The 18,887-nt window shown below is 55.9% G+C and overlaps 1 protein-coding gene across 1 annotated transcript in view; it reads right to left on the minus strand.

The window, feature by feature from the left end:
- CEP250 (centrosomal protein 250) overlaps positions 1-18,887 on the minus strand; it is a gene marked incomplete at its 5' end in the record, with an annotated part of 45,560 nt that overhangs the window by 12,425 nt on the left and 14,248 nt on the right. The window contains 6 exons of the mRNA XM_038750088.1: positions 2,294-2,973; positions 3,262-3,324; positions 4,299-4,412; positions 8,002-15,414; positions 17,597-17,709; positions 17,797-17,924. Of these exons, the coding sequence (XP_038606016.1) occupies positions 2,294-2,973; positions 3,262-3,324; positions 4,299-4,412; positions 8,002-15,414; positions 17,597-17,709; positions 17,797-17,924 (8,511 nt within the window). The remainder of the gene's footprint in view (positions 1-2,293; positions 2,974-3,261; positions 3,325-4,298; positions 4,413-8,001; positions 15,415-17,596; positions 17,710-17,796; positions 17,925-18,887) is intronic.

Here is an 18,887-nt window from a genome sequence, read left to right on the forward strand (position 1 = left end):
GCTCAGTCCAGTGCTCTGCACACAGTAAGCGCTCAATAAATACGATTGAATGAAGGAGAGGGGGCACGGTGCCGGCAGGGGACAACAGGGCAGCCACCCCCGTTTTCCCCACAGCCCAGGGGGAAGGAGGAGAACGGCAAAGCCACAGAGCGACTGGGACAAGGGGTTCACCCCAGTTTCATCTCCCAGTCCGACAAGCGCTTAGTACAGTGCTCTGCACGTAGTAAGCGCTCAATAAATACGATCGATGATGACAAGGGCGGGGAATCGGGGGGTGTCCTGGGGCCCAGAGCCGGGTTATTGACCGGAGGGGGCTTTTGATATCATTTCATAACTTATGTCCTTCTCCTCTGTGTCTTCCTCCTGTCTCCCCTGCTTGACTGCTCCTTGAGGGATTGTATCATTCATTCGCTCATTCAATCGTATTTATTGAGCGCTTACTGTGTGTAGAGCGCTATAATAAAAGCTTAGAGCAAGCACTTAACAAATGCCATCATTATTATTATTATTAGTGACTCGATTGGGCTCGCCCAGGTGCTTAATAGGGTGCGCTGCGCCCAGCAAGCGCTCAGCAAATACTATGAAAGGATTGAATTTATTGAATGAGCGTAAGAGAGGCCGTTTCCTCGGGTGTGTTCTTGATGGCTGCCCGCTCCCACCTGGAAAGCTTCGTTAGGGGGCTGTTAATCCCACAGCTGAAGCCCATCAGAGAGGGAAAAGGAGCGGGCAATCAGGGAGGAGCTTTGGGAGCAAGGGGCGGGAGCACAGGGGGAAGAGGAGGTGATTTAAAGGACAGGAGGAGGAGGAAGAGGAGGTGGTGGTGGTGAAGAAAGAAGAGGAGGAGGTAAAGGTAAGACTTTTAGACTGTGAGCCCACTGTTGGGCAGGGACTGTCTCTATATGTTGCCAATTTGTACTTCCCAAGCGCTTAGTACAGTGCTCTGCATAGAGTAAGTGCTCAATAAATACAATTGATGATGAGGTAAGGATGGAGGGCGGTCCCCAGGCTTCTGCAGGGAAGGAAGAGGCTGGGTGGGCGTTGATGGCGACCCCAGATCCCCACCCGGCCTACGCCTCGGGGGACGTCGCGGTGGCTGATCGGGCCCCGAGTCGGGGTCACAGGGTAATATTCATTCATTCAGTCGTATTTATTGAGCGCTTACTGTGTGCAGAGCACTGGACTAAGCGCTTGGGAAGTCCAAGTTGGCAACATCTAGAGACGGTCCCTACCCAACAGTGGGCTCACAGGCAGGGAAGTAGGGGGAGGGATGAGGGATGGGATGTAGGGGGGGGGATGCGGGATGAGGAATTTCATTCATTCAATCGTAATATGAGCTGTAGCGTGGCTATATGAGCAGCAGCGTGGCTCAGTGGAAAGAGCCCGGGCTTTGGAGTCAGAGGTCATGGGTTCAAATCTTAGCTCTGCCAATTGTCAGCTGTGTGACTTTGGGGAAGTCACTTTACTTCTCTGGGCCTCTGTTCCCTCACCTGTAAAATGGGGATGAAGACTGTGAGCCCCCCGTGGGACAACCTGATCACCTTGTAACCTCCCCAGCGCTGAGAACAATGCTCTGCACGTAGTAAGCGCTTAAAAAATGCCATGGTTATGAGAAGCAGCGTGGCTCAGTGGAAAAGAGCCCGGGCTTTGGAGTCAGAGGTCATGGGTTCAAATCTTAGCTCTGCCAAATGTCAGCTGTGTGACTTTGGGCAAGTCACTTCACTTCTCTGGGACTCTGTTTCCTCATCTGTAAAATGGGGATTAAGACTGTGAGCCCCCTGTGGGACAATCTGATCACCTTGTAACTTCCCCAGCGCTTAGAACAGTGCTTTGCACATAGTAGGCACTTAATAAATGCCATTATTATTATTAATTGGCCCAGGGTGAGAGGCCACGGGATTGGCCCAGGGAGGCCAGCTGGCCGGTGGCAGCGGAAGGAAACTGACGGCACCGTAGAGGCCTCGCCTTCACAAAATTAGAGGTGGTTGGGTGGGCTGGGGGGAGCAGGCTGGGCTCCGGGGTCTGTCTGGGGAAGGGAAAGACCCTGAGGGTCCTCCCGGGGTCCTCCTGGCTGCTGGAGGGCCTCAGGGTCCATGGGAGAGGAGGTGACCCATCCCCGATCTGGGCTTTCTTGGGGGTCATCATCATCATCGTCATCAATCGTATTTATTGAGCGCTTACTACGTGCAGAGCACTGTACTAAGCGCTTGGGAAGTACAAATTGGCAACATATAGAGACAGTCCCTACCCAACAGTGGGCTCACAGTCAAAAAGGGTCCCCCAAACATACGCGTACCTGATCGGCTCCTTCTTTGTGGCCCAAAGCCGTGTGACCCCGGACTCGGCCTCCCTTGGTTGGCCCTGCTCAGCCTCTGGCGGCTCTGGCCACTGTTGGGTGGCCTCCGCTAGCCGCTGCTGGGCCTCTTGGGCCTCTGCTAGCTGCTGCTGGGCCTCTTGAACCTCCGCTAGCCGCTGCTGGGCCTCTTGGGCCTCCGCTAGCCGCTGCTGAGCCTCCTGGGCCTCCACTAGCCGCTGCTGGGCCTCTTGGGCCTCCGCTAGCCGCTGCTGGGCCTCTTGGGCCTCCGCTAGCCACTGCTGGGCCTCTTGGGCCTCTGCTAGCCGCTGCTGGGCCTCTTGGGCCTCCGCTAGCCGCTGCTGGGCCTCTTCGGCCTCCGCTAGCCGCTGCTGGGCCTCCGCTAGTTGCTGCTGGGCTTCTTGGACCTCCGCTAGTCGCTGCTGGGTCTCTTGGGCCTCCGCTAGCCACTGCTGAGCTTCCTGGGCCTCTGCTAGCCGCTGCTGAGCCTCCTGGGCCTCCGCTAGCCACCGCTGAGCTTCCTGGGCCTCCGCTAGCCGTTCCTGGGCCTCCGCCAGCCGCTGCTGGGCCTCCCGGGCTTCCTGCCACCACTGCTGGGCTTCGCGCTCTAGCGGGGACCGTGCGCCTGGGCGGCCGGGGAGCTGGGCGCGCCGCCCTGTCCCCTGGGGAGAGGATGGGTGAGCCCACCCCGGATGCCCCCGACGGACCCCGTGCGGGCGCGCGGCTCAGTCCTACCCTCCGCCGCGGTGGGACGGTGAGGGCAGGGGTCCCGGGGGTGGGCCGGCCCGGTGCCCGGAGGGTAGCCCGCAGCCTTGCCCGCCGCGACTTGGCGCCGCTCCTCCCTGCCCCGCGGCTGTGCCCGCCCTTCCTCCCAAGTTGGCACCGCCTTGGTGCCCCCGCGGCCCCCGGCCTGCCCGTGCCCCCGCCCCCGATCTGCCCCCGCCTTCCACCTGCTGGGTTCTCAGGTCTCGTCTCAGGCCCTGTAGTAGCCGGCCGGCGGCGGTCAGCTCGCCCTGAGGGGGACGACAACAATAATAATAATAATCGCTATTATCATCGGAAGCGGCGGTCGGCTCGCCCTGAGGGGGACGACAACAGTAATAATAATAATCGCTATTATCATCGGAAGCGGCGGTCGGCTCGCCCTGAGGGGGACGACAACAGTAATAATAATAATCGCTATTATCATCGGAAGCGGCGGTCGGCTCGCCCTGAGGGGGACGACAACAGTAATAATAATAATCGCCATTATCATCGGAAGCGGCGGTCGGCTCGCCCTGAGGGGGACGACAGCAGTAGTAATAATCACTATTATTAGAGAAGCAGCGCGGCTCGGTGGAAAAGAGCCCGGGCTCTGGAGTCAGAGGCCACGGGTTCAAATCCCGGCTCGGCCAACGGTCAGCTGGGTGACTTTGGGCAAGTCACTTAGCTGGGCCTCAGTGACCTCATCTGGAAAATGGGGATTAAAACTGTGAGCCCCCCCAGCATGGGACAACCTGATCACCTTGTAACCTCCCCAGTGCTTAGAACGGTGCTTTGCACATAGTAAGCGCTTAATACCATTATTATTATTATTATTATTATTATTATTATTATTATTATTAGAATCGGCGGGACCAGTTAAGAGCTCGCTCGGGGCCGAGCGCCGGGGTAGATATGAGACGGGGTCATTCATTCGTTCGATCGTATTTATTGAGCGCTTACTGTGTGCACAGCACTGTACCAAGCACAAGTTGGCAACAAGTTGGGCTAGACTGTGAGCCCACTGTTGGGTAGGGACCGTCTCTATATGTTGCCAACTTGGACTTCCCAAGCGCTTAGTACAGTGCCCTGCACACAGTAAGCGCTCAATAAATATGACTGAATGAATGAATGTCCCAGTCCCCGTCCCGGCCGGGGCTCCCGCTCTAGGTGGGAGGGAGCACGGGGGCCGAATGCCCGTTTTCCAGATGAGGCAACCGAGGCCCAGAGAAGGGAAGCGACTTGCCTGGGTGAGCAGGAGAGCCTCCAGCAGGGACAGCCGCTCCGTCTCGGCGTCCAGTAGGGTCAGCAGCCCCGTCTCGGCGTCCAGTAAGGTCGGCCGCCCCGTCTCCGCGTCCAACTGTTAGGATTGAGGGATGGGGAGACGCTCGGCGGGGCCCGGGGAAGGGATCCGCGGCCTCGGCCGGACCAATCAATCAATCAATCGTATTTATTGAGCGCTTACTGTGTGCAGAGCACTGTACTAAGCGCTCGGGAAGTCAAGTCAGTGGGCTCACAGCCTAGAAGGCGATTATCTTGTATCTAGCACTTAGATCGGTGCTTGGCACGTAGTAAGCACTTAACAAGTACCACAATTATTAGAGGAAAGAACACAAGTCTGAGAGTCAGAGGGCTTGAGTTCTAATCCCGGCTTCTGCCATGTACCTGCTGTGTGACCTGGGCAAGTCATTTAACTTCTCTGTGCCTCAGTTTTTTCACCTTCAGACTGGGAATTCAGCGTATGTTCCCTCTCCTACTTAGACTGTGAGCCCATGTGGGACATGATTATCTTGTATCTACCTCGGTGCTTAGTACAGTGCTTCTAATTCTGTCTACATCGAGACCTATCTGAAAACTCAGCACTTCAGTACATATCCAGCACGGTCAGCGGAAAGAGCCCGGGCTTTGGAGTCAGAGGTCATGGGTTCGAATCCCAGCTTAGCCGCATGTCTGCTGTGTGACCTTGGGCAAGTCGCTTAGCTTCTCTGAGCCTCAGTCACCTCATCTGGAAAATGGGGATTAAGACTGTGAGCCCCGCGTGGGTTAACCTGATCGCCTTGTATCCCCCCAGCGCTTAGTACAGTGCTTTGCACATAGTAAGCGCTTAGCAAATGCCATCATCATCATCATCACGTCGCCCACCTCTCCCACCCCAAGGCGAACCAGTTCTCCCATGGCGGCTGGCTCTGGACCCTCTCCCCACTCTTTTATTTTGTGTGTGTGCGTGTGTATGGTATTTGTGCCGCGCGCTGTTCTACTTCCCAAGCGCTTAGTACAGTGCTCTGCACATAGTAAGCGCTCAATAAATACGATTGATCGATTGATTCTAAGCACTGCGTTAGATCCAAGCTAATCAGGTTGGACTCAGTCCCTGCCCCACGTGGGGCTCACAGGCTTCATCCTCACTGCAGCGTGGCTCAGTGGAAAGAGCCCGGGCTTTGGGGTCCGAGATCATGGGTTCAAATCCCGGCTCAGTTGTGTGACTTTGGGCAAGTCACTTCACTTCCCTGTGCCTCAGTTCCCTCATCTGGAAAATGGGGATGAAGACTGGGAGCCCCCCCGTGGGACAACCTGATCACCTTGTAACCTCCCCGGCGCTTAGGACGCTTTGCACATAGTAAGCGCTTAATAAATGCCATTAGAGAAGCAGCGTGGCTCAGGGGAAAACAGCCCGGGCTTTGGAGTCAGAGGTCGTGGGTTCAAATCCCAGCTCCGCCAATTGTCAGCTGTGTGACTTTGGGCAAGTCACTTCACTTCTCTGGGCCTCAGTTCCCTCAGCTGGAAAATGGGGATGAAGACTGGGAGCCCCCCCCCGTGGGACAACCTGATCACCTTGTAACCTCCCCGGCGCTTAGGACGGTGCTTTGCACATAGTAAGCGCTTCATAAATGCCATTAGAGAAGCAGCGTGGTTCAGTGGAAAACAGCCCGGGGTTTGGAGTCAGAGGTCGTGGGTTCAAATCCCGGCTCAGTTGTATGAATTTGGGCAAGTCACCTCACTTCTCTGTGCCTCAGTGACCTCATCTGGAAAATGGGGATGAAGACTGTGAGCCCCCCAAGGGACAACCTGATCACCTTGTAACCTCCCCAGCGCTTAGGACAGCACATAGTAAGCGCTTAATAAATGCCATTAGAGAAGCAGCGTGGCTCAGTGGAAAACAGCCCGGGCTTTGGAGTCAGAGGTCGTGGGTTCAAATCCCGGCTCCGCCAATTGTCAGCTGTGTGACTTTGGGTGTGTCACTTCACTTCTCTGTGCCTCAGTTCCCTCATCTGGAAAATGGGGATGAAGACTGTGAGCCCCCCGTGGGACAACCTGATCACCTTGTAACCTCCCCAGCACTTAGAACAGTGCTTGGCACATAGTAAGCGCTTAATGCCATCATTATTATTATAGTTATGAGGGAACTGAGGCACAGTGAAGTGATTTAATAATCGTAATAATAATAACGTTAAGTGCTTACTATGTGTCAAGCGCTGTTCAAAAGCCAAGCTGATCAGGTTGGACACAGTCCCTATCCCACGTGGGGCTCACAGTCTTCATCCCCATTTTCAGGTGAGGGAACTGAGGCTCAGAGGAGTGAAGTGACTTGTCCTAGGTCACACAGCAGTCAAACGGTGGAGCCGGGATTAGACCCCCGGGGTCCTTCCGACTCATTCATTCATTTAATCGCATTTATTGAGCGTTTACTGTGTGCAGAGCATTCATTCATTCAATCGTATTTATTGAGCGCTTACTGTGTGCCGAGCACTGTACTAAGCGCTTGGGAAGTACAAGTTGGCAACATACAGAGACAGTCCCTACCCAACAGCGGGCTCACAGTCTAGAAGGGGGAGACAGACAACAAAACAAAACAAAACATTAACAAAATAAAATAAACTAAAATAAAAACAAAACAAAATAAAATAAGTAGAATAAATATGTACAAATAAAATAGAGTAGTAAATTCGTACAAACATATATACATGTATATGTGTCACTTCCCTTCTCTGGGCCTCAGTGACCTCATCTGTAAAATGGGGATGAAGACTGTGGCCCCCCGTGGGACAACCTGATCACCTTGGAACCTCCCCAGCGCTTAGAAGAGTGCTTTGCACATAGTAAGCGCTTAATAAATACCATTATTATTATTATTATTACTAAGTGCTCGGGAGAGTCCACTAGACCAATATGGCAGACACATTACCTGGCCACCACTATTCAATTGTATTTATTGAGCGCTTACTGTGTGCAGAGCACTGTACTAAGCGCTTGGGAAGTGCAAGAGCACTGTACTATCATCATCATCAATCATATTTATTGAGCGCATACTATGTGCAGAGCACTGTACTAAGCACTTGACCAGGCCCGGGCTCCATCTGCTAGGCCACCCTGCTTCACCAACACCGTCGCGGCCTTTTGGGCGCCGGGGACAGGGAAGAGCAGCGTGGCTCAGTGGGAAAGAGCCCGGGCTTTAGAGTCGGAGGTCACGGGTTCAAATCCCACCTCCGCCACTTGTCAGCTGGGTGACTTTGGGCCAGTCACTTCACTTCTCTGGGCCTCAGTTCCCTCATCTGGAAAACGGGGATGAAGACTGGGAGCCCCAAGTGGGACCACCTCATGATACGATTGATGATGATGATGCTGTTCTGGTCTCTGTCTCCCCTTTTAGACTGTGAGCCCACTGTTGGGTAGGGACTGTCTCTATATGTTGCCAGCTTGTACTTCCCAAGCGCTTAGTACAGCGCTCTGCACATAGTAAGCGCTCAATAAATACGATTGATGATGATGATGATGACCTTGTATCCCCCCCCCAGCGCTTAGAACAGTGCTTTGCACATAGTAAGTGCTTAATAAATGCCATCATTATTATTATTATTATTAAGAGGAAGCGCCAGACGGGGGAAAAGATGCCCGGGCAACTCCCGCCAACCCCCACTAGCCCCCTGGCCCGGCCCAGGGGTGCAGTCTACCTGGTGGCCGGCTCTCTTGGACCGGGTGCGAGTCTCTCCGCGGGTCCCCGCCGCCTCAGTGGCCTCCTGCAGTTGGCTCTGCTCCTCCGTTGCCGGCCGCGGCTCCTCCCGCACCTCAGCCTGCTCCCGGCCCGCTCGCTGCAGTGCGGTCTTCTCCTCGTCAGCTCGTCGCAATGCCCGCTGCAGCCCGCTGGGCTCCCGCTCTGCCTGCTGCAACGCCAGCTGCGGCCCAGCCCTCTCTCGGCCCATCGGCCGCAGCGCCGGCTGCAACTCCCTCTGCTCCTGGCCCGCTCGCCGCAAGGCCGCCCGCTCCCCGCCGGCTTCCTGCGGCCCAATCTCCTCCTCGCCCGCTTGCTCCAAGACCCAGGCCTCCCGCAGCTCCGTCTCCCGCTCCTCCGCTTGCTGCAGTGACTGCTGCAGCTCGGCCTTCTCTCCGCCCAGTTCCCGTAACACCCGCTGCAGCTCAGCTCTCTCCCTGTCTGCCCGCTGCGACGCGCCCCGCGCCTCGGCCTTCTCCGAGTTCACGCGTCGCAGTTCCTCCTGCAGCTCCCTCCCTGCCTGTTGCAACGCTCGCTGCAGTTCCGCCTTCTCTCTACCCGCCTGCTGCAAAGCCCCCCGCAGCTCGCTCTGCTCCTGCTCAGCTTGCTGCCAGGCCACCTGATACTCGTGCTGCTCCCCGCCTGCTTCTTGCAGTGCCCGCTGCAGCCGGCTCTGCTCCTGCCGCGCCTGCTGCAAGGCTCCCCGCAGTTCGGCCTTCTCCTCATCTGCTTCCCGCAGCGCCTTCTGCAGCCTGCCCTGCTCCCGGCCTGCTCGCTGCAAGGCTCGCTGCACCTCGGCTTGCTCCAGGCCCGCTTGCTGCAGTGCCTCTTGCAGCTTGCCCTTTTCCTCGTCCGCTTGCTGTAACGCTTCCTGCTGTTGGGTCTGCTCCCCGCCAACCTTCTGCAGCAACCCCCGCAGCTCGGTGTTTTCTCTGTCAGCTTGCTGCAACATTTCCTGCAGTCGGGCCTTTGCCTCGCCGGCTTCCTGCAGTGCCGCCTGCAGCTGGCTCTGCTCCCCTCTGGCTTGCTCCAGTGCTCCCCGCAGCCTGGCCTGCTCCCCGGCTGCTTCTCGCAGGGCTAACTGCCGCTCGGTTTTCTGCCCGTCTGCTTGCCGCAGTGCTTTCTCCAGCTCATTCTGTTCCCGGCCCGCTTGCAGTAATGCCTCCTGAAATTCCGTTTTCTCCCGGCCGGCTTCCTGCAATGCCTCCTGCAGCTGGCTCTGCTCCCTGCCGGCTTGCTCCAATGCCGCCTGTAGCTTGTTCTGCTCCCTGCCCGCTCGCTGCAACGTCTCCCGCAGTTTGGTCCTTTCCTGATCGTCCTGCTGCAATGCCTCCTGCAGTTTGGCTTTCTCCTGGTCCGCTCGCTGCAGCGCCTCATGAAACTCAGTTTTCTCCCGGCCGGCTTCCTGCAATGCTGCCTGCAGCTGGCTCTGCTCCCTGCCCGCTCGCTGCAACGCCTCCTGCAACTCGGTCTTCTCCTGATCTGCGAGCTGCAAGGCCTCCTGCAGTTTGGCTTTCTGCTGATCCACTTGCTGTAGCACTGTCTGCAGCTCGTTCTGCTCCTGGCCCGCTTGCTGCAATGCCTCCTGCAGTTTGATCTTCTCCTGATCCGCCTGCTGAAGTGCTTCCTGCAGTTTGGCTCTCTCCTGGTCCGCTCGCTGCAAAGCCTCCTGAAACTCAGTTTTCTCCTGGCCGGTTTCCTGCAATGCCTCCTGCAGCTGGCTTTGCTCCCTGCCCGCTTGCTGCAATGCCGCCTGTAGCTTGCTCTGCTCCCCACCCGCTCGCTGCAACACTTCCTGCAACTCGGTCTTCTCCCGATCTGTCAGCTGCAAAGCCTCCTGCAGTTTGGCTCTCTCCTGGTCCGCTCGCCGCAACGCCTCACGAAACTCAGTTTTCTCCCGGCCGGCTTCCTGCAATGCCTCCTGCAGCTGGCTCTGCTCCCTGCCTGCTTGCTGCAATGCCGCCTGTAGCTCTTTCTGCTCCCTTCCCGCTCGCTGCAAGGTCTCCTGCAGGACGCTCTTCTCCCCATCTGCAGCCTGCAGAGCCTCCTGCAGTTTGGATTTCTCCTGATTCGCTCGCTGCAACGCCTCATGAAACTCAGTTTTCTCCCGGCCGGCTTCCTGCAATGCTTCCTGCATCTGGCTCTGTTCACTGCCTGCTTGCTGCAATGCCGCCTGTAGCTTGCTCTGCTCCCTGTCTGCTCGCTGCAACGTCTCCTGCAACTCAGTCTTCTCCCGATCTGTGACCTGCAGAGCCTCCTGCAGTTTGGCTTTCTCTTGGTCCGCTTGCTGCAACGCCTCATGAAACTCGGTTTTCTCCCGGCCGGCTTCCTGCAATGCCTCCTGCAGCTGGCTCTGCTCCCTGCCGGCTTCCTGCAATGCCGCCTGTAGCTTGTTCTGCTCCCTGCCCGCTCGCTGCAACGCCTCTTGCAACTCAGTCTTCTCCTGATCTGCGACCTGCAAAGCCTCCTGCAGTTTGATCTTTTCCTGATCCGCTCGTTGCCAGGCCTCATAAAACTCAGTTTTCTCCCAGCCTGCTTCCTGCAATGCCGTCTGTAGCTTGTTCTGCTCCCTGCCCGCTCGCTTCAACACTTCCTGCAACTCGGTCTTTTCCCGATCTGCGACCTGCAAAGCCTCCTGCAGTTTGGCCTTTTCCTGATCCGCCTGCTGCAAAGCTTCCTGCAGTTTGGCTTTCTCCTGGTCCGCTTGCTGCAGTGCCTCCTGAAACTCAGTTTTTTCCCAGCCCGCTTCCTGCAATGCCTCCTGCAGCTGACTCTGCTCCCTGCCTGCTTGCTGCAATGCCGCCTGTAGCTTCTTCTGCTCCCTGCCCGCTTGCTGCAACGCCTCTTGCAATTCGGTCTTCTCCCGATCTGCGACCTGCAAAGCCTCCTGCAGTTTGGCTTCCTCCTGGTCCGCTCGCTGCAATGCCTCCTGAAGCTCAGTTTTCTTAGTGCCGGCTTCCTGCAATGCCTCCTGCAGCTCACTCCACTCCCTGCCTGCTTGCTGCAATGCCTCATGAAACTCAGCTTTCTCCCGGGTGGCTTCCTGCAGTGCCTCCTGCAGCTGGCTCTGCTCCCTGCCCGCTCGCTGCAACGCCTCCTGCAGCTCGGTCTTCTCCTGATTTGCCTGCTGCAGTGTCTCTTGCAGTTTGACTTTCTCCTGGTCTGCCTGCTGCAATGCCTCATGAAACTCAGTTTTCTCCCTGCCGGCTTCCTGCAATGCCGCCTGTAGCTTGCTCCGCTCCCTTCCAGCTTGCTGCAGTGCCTCTTGCAACTCGGTCTTCTGCTGATCTGCGACCTGCAGAGCCTCCTGCAGTTTGGCTTTCTCTTGGTCTGCTTGCTGCAATGCCTCATGAAACTCAGTTTTCTCCCGGCCGGCTTCCTGCAATGCCTCCTGCAGCTGGCTCTGCTCCCTGCTGGCTTCCTGCAACGCCGCCTGTAGCTTGTTATGCTCCCTGCGTGCTTGCTGCAATGTCTCCTGCAACTCAGTCTTCTCCCGATCTGTGATGTGCAAAGCCTCCTGCAGTTTGGCTTTCTCTTGGTCCGCTTGCTGCAACGCCTCATGAAACTCCGTTTTCTCCCGGCCGGCCTCCTGCAATGCTGCCTGCAGCTGGCTCCGCTCCCTGCCGGCTTCCTGCAATGCCGCCTGTAGCTTGGTCTGCTCCCTGCCCGCTCGCTGCAACGCCTCCTGCAGCGCACTCTTCTCCTGATCCGCGACCTGCAAAACCTCCTGCAGTTTGGCTTTCTCCTGATCCGCTTGCTGTAACACCCTCTGCATCTCATTCTGCTCCCTGCCCGCTTGCCGCAACACCTCCTGCAGTTTGGTCTTTTCCTGATCCGCCTGCTGCAGTGCCTCCTGAAGTTTGGCTTTCTCTTGGTCCGCTCGCTGCAACACCTCATGAAACTCCGTTTTCTCACAGCCCGCTTCCTGCAATGCCTCCTGCAGCTGTCTCTGCTCCCTGCCAGCTTGCTGCAATGCTGCCTGCAGCTGGCTCTGCTCCCTGCCCGCTCGCTGCAACGCCTCCTGCAACTCGGTCTTCTCCTGATCTGTCTGCTGCAAAGCTTCCTGCAGTTTGGCTCTCTCTTGGCCAGCTTGCTGCAATGCCTCATGAAACTCAGTTTTCTCCCTGCCGGCTTCCTGCAATGCCTCCTGCAGCTGGCTCTGCTCCCTGCTGGCTTCTTGCAATGCCTCCTGTAGCTCTTTCTGCTCCCTTCCCGCTCGCTGTAGTGCCTCTTGCAACTTGGTCTTCTCCCGATCTGCAACCTGCAGAGTCTCCTGCAGTTTGACTTTCTCTTTATCCGCTCGCTGCAACGCCTCATGAAACTCCATTTTCTCCCGGCCGGCTTCCTGCAAAGCCTCCTGCAGCGTGCCCTGCTCCCTGCCTGCTTGCTGCAATGCCGCCTGTAGCTTGTTCTGCTCCCTGCCCACTTGCTGCAACATCTCCTGCAGCACGCTCTTCTCCTGATCCGCTTGCTGAAGAGCCTCCTGCAGTTTGACTTTCTCCTGGTCCGCCTGCTGCAACGCCTCATGAAACTCAGTTTTCTCCCGGCTGGCTTCCTGCAATGCCTCCTGCAGCTGGCTCTGCTCCCTGCCTGCTTGCTGCAATCCCGCCTGTAGCTTGTCCTGCTCCCTGTCCGCTTGCTGCAACACCTCTTGCAACTCGGTCTTCTCCCGATCTGCGACCTGCAGAGCCTCCTGCAGTTTGGCTTTCTCTTGGTCCGCTTGTTGCAATGCCTCATGAAACTCAGTTTTCTCCCGGCCCGCTTCCTGCAATGCCTCCTGCAGCTGGCTCTGCTCCCTGCCTGCTTGCTGCAATGCCGCCTGTAGCTTGTCCTGCTCCCTGTCCGCTCGCTGCAACACCTCTTGCAACTCGGTCTTCTCCTGCTCTGCGACCTGCAGAGCCTCCTGCAGTTTGGCTTTTTCTTGGTCCGCTTGCTGCAATGCCTCATGAAACTCAGTTGTCTCCCGTCCGGCTTCCTGCAATGCCTCCTGCAGCTGGCTCTGCTCCCTGCCTGCTTCCTGCAATGCCGCCTGTAGCTTGTCCTGCTCCCTGTCCGCTCGCTGCAACACCTCTTGCAACTCGGTCTTCTCCTGCTCTGCGACCTGCAGAGCCTCCTGCAGTTTGGCTTTCTCTTGGTCCGCTTGCTGCAACGCCTCATGAAACTCCGTTTTCTCCCGTCCCGCTTCCTGCAATGCCTCCTGCAGCTGGCTCTGCTCCCTGCCGGCTTCCTGCAATGCCGCCTGTAGCTTGTTCTGCTCCCTTCCCGCTCGCTGCAACACCTCCTGCAACTCGGTCTTCTCCTGCTCTGCGACCTGCAGAGCCTCCTGCAGTTTGGCTTTCTCTTGGTCCGCCTGCTGCAATGCCTCATGAAACTCCGTTTTCTCCCGGCCGGCTTCCTGCAATGCCTCCTGCAGCTGTCTGTGCTCCCTGCCGGCTTCCTGCAATGCCTCCTGTAGCTTGTTCTGCTCCCTGCCCGCTCGCTGCAACACCTCTTGCAACTCGGTCTTCTCCCGATCTGCGACCTGCAGAGCCTTCTGCAGTTTGGCTTTCTCTTGGTCCGCTCGCTGCAACACCTCATGAAACTCAGTTTTCTCCCGGCCGGCTACCTGCAATGCCTCCTGCAGCTGGCTCTGCTCCCTGCCTGCTTGCTGTAATGCCGCCTGTAGCTTGTTCTGCTCCCTGCATGATTTCTGCAATGTCTCCTGCAACTCAGTCTTCTCCCGATCTGTGACGTGCAGAGCCTCCTGCAGTTTGGCTTTCTCGTGGTCCGCCTGCTGCAACACCTCATGAAACTCAGTTTTCTCCCGGCCGGCTTCCTGCAATTCCTCCTGAAGCTGTCTCTGCTCCCTGCCGGCTTCCTGCAATGCCGCCTGTAGCTTTTTCTGCTCCCTTCCCGCTTGCTGCAACACCTCTTGCAACTCGGTCATCTCCTGATCTGCGACCTGCAGAGCCTCCTGCAGTTTGGCTTTCTCTTGGTCCGCTTGCTGCAAGGCCTCATGAAACTCAGTTTTCTCCCAGCCCGCTTCCTGCAATGCCTCCTGCAGCTGTCTCTGCTCCCTGCCGGCTTCCTGCAATGCCGCCTGTAGCTTGTTCTGCTCCCTGCTCACTCGCTGCAAGGTCTCCTGCAGCACGCTCTTCTCCCCATCTGCAGCCTGCAGAGCCTCCTGCAGTTTGGATTTCTCCTGATTCGCTCGCTGCAACGCCTCATGAAACTCAGTTTTCTCCCGGTCGGCTTCCTGCATTGCCTCCTGCAGCTGGCTCTGCTCCCTGCCTGCTTCCTGCAATGCTGCCTGTAGCTTGTTCTGCTCCCTGCCCGCTTGCTGCAACACCTCCTGCAACTCGGTCTTCTCCCGATCTGTGATGTGCAAAGCCTCCTGCAGTTTGGCTTTCTCTTGGTCCGCTTGCTGCAACGCCTCATGAAACTCGGTTTTCTCCCGGCCGGCTTCCTGCAATGCCGCCTGCAGCTGGCTCTGCTCCCTACCGGCTTCCTGCAATGCCGCCTGTAGCTTGTTCTGCTCCCTGCCCGCTCGCTGCAACGCCTCTTGCAACTCAGTCTTCTCCTGATCTGCGACCTGCAGAGCCTCTTGCAGTTTGATCTTTTCCTGATCCACTCGTTGCAACGCCTCACAAAACTCAGTTTTCTCCCAGCCTGCTTCCTGCAAAGCCGCCTGCAGCTCGCTCTGCTCCCTGCCGGCTCGCTGCAACGCCTCCTGCAACTCGGTCTTCTCCTGATCTGCGCCCTGCAAAGTTTCCTGCAGTTTGGCTTTCTCCTGATCCGCTCGCTGCAATGCCTCCTGAAAGTCAATTTTCTCCCTGCCCGCTTCCTGCAGTGCCTCCTGAAGCTGGCTCCGCTCCCTACCAGCTTGCTGCAGTGCCACTTGCAGCTCACTCCGTTCCTTGCCCGCTCGCTGCAAGTCCCCCTGCAGCTTGTTCTGCTCCCTGCCCGCTCGCTGCAACGCCTCCTGCAAGTCGGCCTTCTCCCGATCTGCGAGCTGCAAAGCCTCCTGCAGTTTGGTGTTCTCCTGCTCTGCTCGCTGCAATCCTGCCTGCAGCTCCATCTGCTCCCTGCCCGCTTGCTGCAACGCCTCCTGCAACTCAGTTTTCTCCTTACCCGCTTGCTGCAGCTCCTCCTGCAACTCGGCTTTCTCCCTCCCCGTTTGCCGCCAAGCCTCCTGCAGCTGGCTCTGCTCCCCGCCTGCCAGCCGCAAGGCCTCCCGAAGGCCGCTCCGCTCCCCGCTCGCTTGCTGCAACGCTTCCCGCAGCTCGGTCTTCTCCCGGTCCGCTCGCTGCAACTCCTCCCGCAGCTCGGTCTGCTCCCGGTCCGCCTGCTGCAGCACAGCCTGCAGTTCCTGTTGGTGCTGAGCCCGGGCAGAGGCCTGGCAAGGAAGAGGAGAAGCGTGGGCACGGAGCCGGGGGCGCGCTGGGCAGCCCGAGGCCCGCCGCCGGGGAGCGGGGGGTCCGAGAGGAGTCCCGGCGAGGGGGTCCCAGCCTGAACAGGCGCTGAGGTCCAAGGGGCTGCCGAGAAGCCCTGCCCAGGGAACCCACCGGGCCGGGGCCGGGTGCTCTGGGATCTCGGCCAGAGCCTCGAGACGTCGGGGCTCCCGGTAGCCCCGGCCCCCATGCCTAAATAATAATTAATAATAATGAAAATATCATTATTATAATGAAAATATCATTACTATAACGATAATATCGCATTATATTAATATAATAATAAATATAATATATGCATTTGTTATAATATTCATTTGTTATAATATATATTTGTTATAATATATGTCTGTTATAATATTTATTTGTTATAATATTTATTTGTTATAATATTTATTTGTTATGTATATTTGTTATATTTATTTGTTATAATATTTATTTGTTATAATATTTATTTGTTATAATATTTATTTGTTATGTATATTTGTTATATTTATTTGTTATGATATTTATTTGTTATAATATATATTTGTTATAATATATGTCTGTTATAATATTTATTTGTTATAATGTTTATTTGTTATAATATTTATTTGTTATAATATTTATTTGTTATGTATATTTGTTATATTTATTTGTCATAATATATATTTGTTATATATATTTGCTATAATATAATATATAAATATATAATATAATATGGTGTAATATAATATAATATATAATAACTGTTATAATATATGTTTGCTATATGTATTTGTTATATATGTATTTGTTATATATATTTGTTATAAAATAATATAATATAGTATAGTACGATATAATATAGTATAGTACTATATCATATAGTATAGTGCGATGTAATATAGTATAGTATGGTATAATATAGTATAGTATAATATAATATATAACAATATAATAATAACAAACTGTTATAGTAATAATAATGATGGCATTTTTTAAGCGCTTCCTACGTGCCAAGCACTGTTCTAAGCGCTGGGGAGGTGACAGAGTGATCAGGTTGGCCCACGGGGGGCTCCCGGTCTTCACCCTCATTTTCCAGATGAGGTCACCGAGGCCCAGAGAAGCGAGGTGACTTGCCCAAAGTCACCCAGCTGACGACTGGCGGAGCCGGGATTTGAACCCGTGACCTCTGGCTCCAAAGCCCGGGCTCATTCCACTGAGCCACGCTGCTTCTCCGCGTTTATGTTGCCAACTTGTACTTCCCAAGCGCTTAGTACAGTGCTCTGCACACAGTAAGCACTCAGTAATACGATTGATTGATGGATTGACTCTGGGGCTCCCGGTAGCCCTGGCCCCCTTGCCTAAGTAATAAATAATAATAATGATAATATTATCATAATAATATTATAGTATTATAATAATAACAAATATAATATAATATTTGTTATAATATATACTTGTTATAATGTACTGTAATATAATATAATGTAATATAATATAAAACAATATAACAATAACAAGCTGTTATTGTAATAATAATAATGATGGCATTTTTTAAGCGCTTCCTATGTGCCAAGCACTGTTCTAAGCGCTGGGGAGGTGACAGAGTGATCAGGTTGTCCCACGGGGGGGCTCCCGGTCTTCACCCTCATTTTCCAGATGAGGTCACCGAGGCCCAGAGAAGCGAGGTGACTAGCCCAAAGTCACCCAGCTGACGACTGGCGGAGCCGGGATTTGAACCCGTGACCTCTGGCTCCAAAGCCCGGGCTCTTTCCACTGAGCCACGCTGCTTCTCCGCGTTGCTGTTGCCAACTTGTACTTCCCAAGCGCTTAGTACAGTGCTCTGCGCTCAGTAAATACGACTGATTGATGGATTGATTGACTCTGGGGCTGCCCCCTGGCCTCCTGCTTTGGATCCCGGTGGGGGGCCGGGCAGGAAGCCATGGAGATGGGCAGGGGACGCAGGTGGCACCTCTCTCCACGGCTCCCGCGGGTCCTAGACGGGGGCAGAACCTCTCGCGGGCACCGGAGGGGAGAGGACCCGGCGCCACGGGGGTCTCCCTGCTGGACGAGGCCACGGGCGGGCTCCCAGGCTCAAGGCATCGGGGGTCCGCGCTGACCAGGTTGGAGAAGGGGCCACCCCTCTCCCGCCCCGTCCCGCACCTGCTGGTCCCGGAGCTGGCGCAGTTCCTGCTGCCGGGCGGCCTGGGCTTCCCGCTCCTGCTCCGTCCGCTTCCGCTCGGCCTCCAGCTCCATCTGCAGACACCTCACTTCCCCTGGGCCCGGGGGGCGGCGGGGGGCATCTCAGGGACGGCTCCCGGCGCCCCCCGGGACCCCCGCCCCGGACCCCCGGGGCCCCTCACCTCGGATGACCTCCTTGGCCTGGGTGACGGTCTGCAGCTGGATCTGCAGTTGCCCCGCGCTGAGCCCCAGGAGCGAACTCTGCTGCTGCGCCTCGAATAGGTGGGCCTCCAGGGTTTCCTGCGCCGAGCTGCCGGGATGGAAAAACGGGGTAGGCCGCCCGGCCCCGACTCCCCCGGGCCCCTACTCCCCGATCCCGATAGGAGAAGCAGCGTGGCTCAGTGGAAACAGCCCGGGCTTTTGCGTCCGAGTTCATGGGTTCGAATCCCGGCTCCGCCAACTGTCAGCTGTGTGACTTTGGACAAGTCACTTCTCTGGACCTCAGTTCCCTCACCTGGAAAACAGGGATGAAGACGGGGAGCCCCCCGTGGGACAACCTGATCACCTTGTCACCTCCCCAGAGCTTAGAAGGGTGCTTTGCACATAGTAAGCGCTTAATAAATGCCATCATTATCTGGGGAAGTAGCGTGGCTCAGTGGAAAGAGCCCGGGCTTTGGAGTCCCGAATTCATGGGTTCGAATCCCGGCTCCGCCAATTGTCAGCTGTGTGACTTTGGACAAGTCACTAAACTTCTCTGGGCCAAAGTTCCCTCATCTGGAAAACGGGGATTAAGACGGGGAGCCCCCCGTGGGACAACCTGATCACCTTGTCACCTCCCGAGCGCTTAGAAGGGTGCTTTGCACATAGTAAGCGCTTAATAAATGCCATCATTATCTGGGGAAGCAGCGTGGCTCAGTGGCAAGAGCCCGGACTTTGGAGTCTGAGTTCACGGGTTCGAATCCCGGCTCTGCCAACTGTCAGCTGTGTGACTTTGGACAAGTCATTTCTCTGGACCTCAGTTTCCTCATCTGGAAAGTGGGGATTAAGACGGTGAGCCCCCCGTGGTACAACCTGATCACCTTGTCACCTCCCCAGCGCTTAGAACGGTGCTTTGCACGTAGTAAGCGCGTAATAAATGCCATCATTATCTGGGGAAGCAGCGTGGCTCAGTGGAAAGAGCCCGGGCTTTGGCATCCGAGTTCATGGGTTCGAATCCCGGCTCTGCCAATTGTCAGCTGTGTGACTTTGGGCAAGGCACTTCACTTCTCTGGGC

The sequence above is a fragment of the Tachyglossus aculeatus genome, chromosome 8, assembly GCF_015852505.1.
Source record: "Tachyglossus aculeatus isolate mTacAcu1 chromosome 8, mTacAcu1.pri, whole genome shotgun sequence".
Classification (NCBI taxonomy): Eukaryota; Metazoa; Chordata; class Mammalia; order Monotremata; family Tachyglossidae; genus Tachyglossus; species Tachyglossus aculeatus.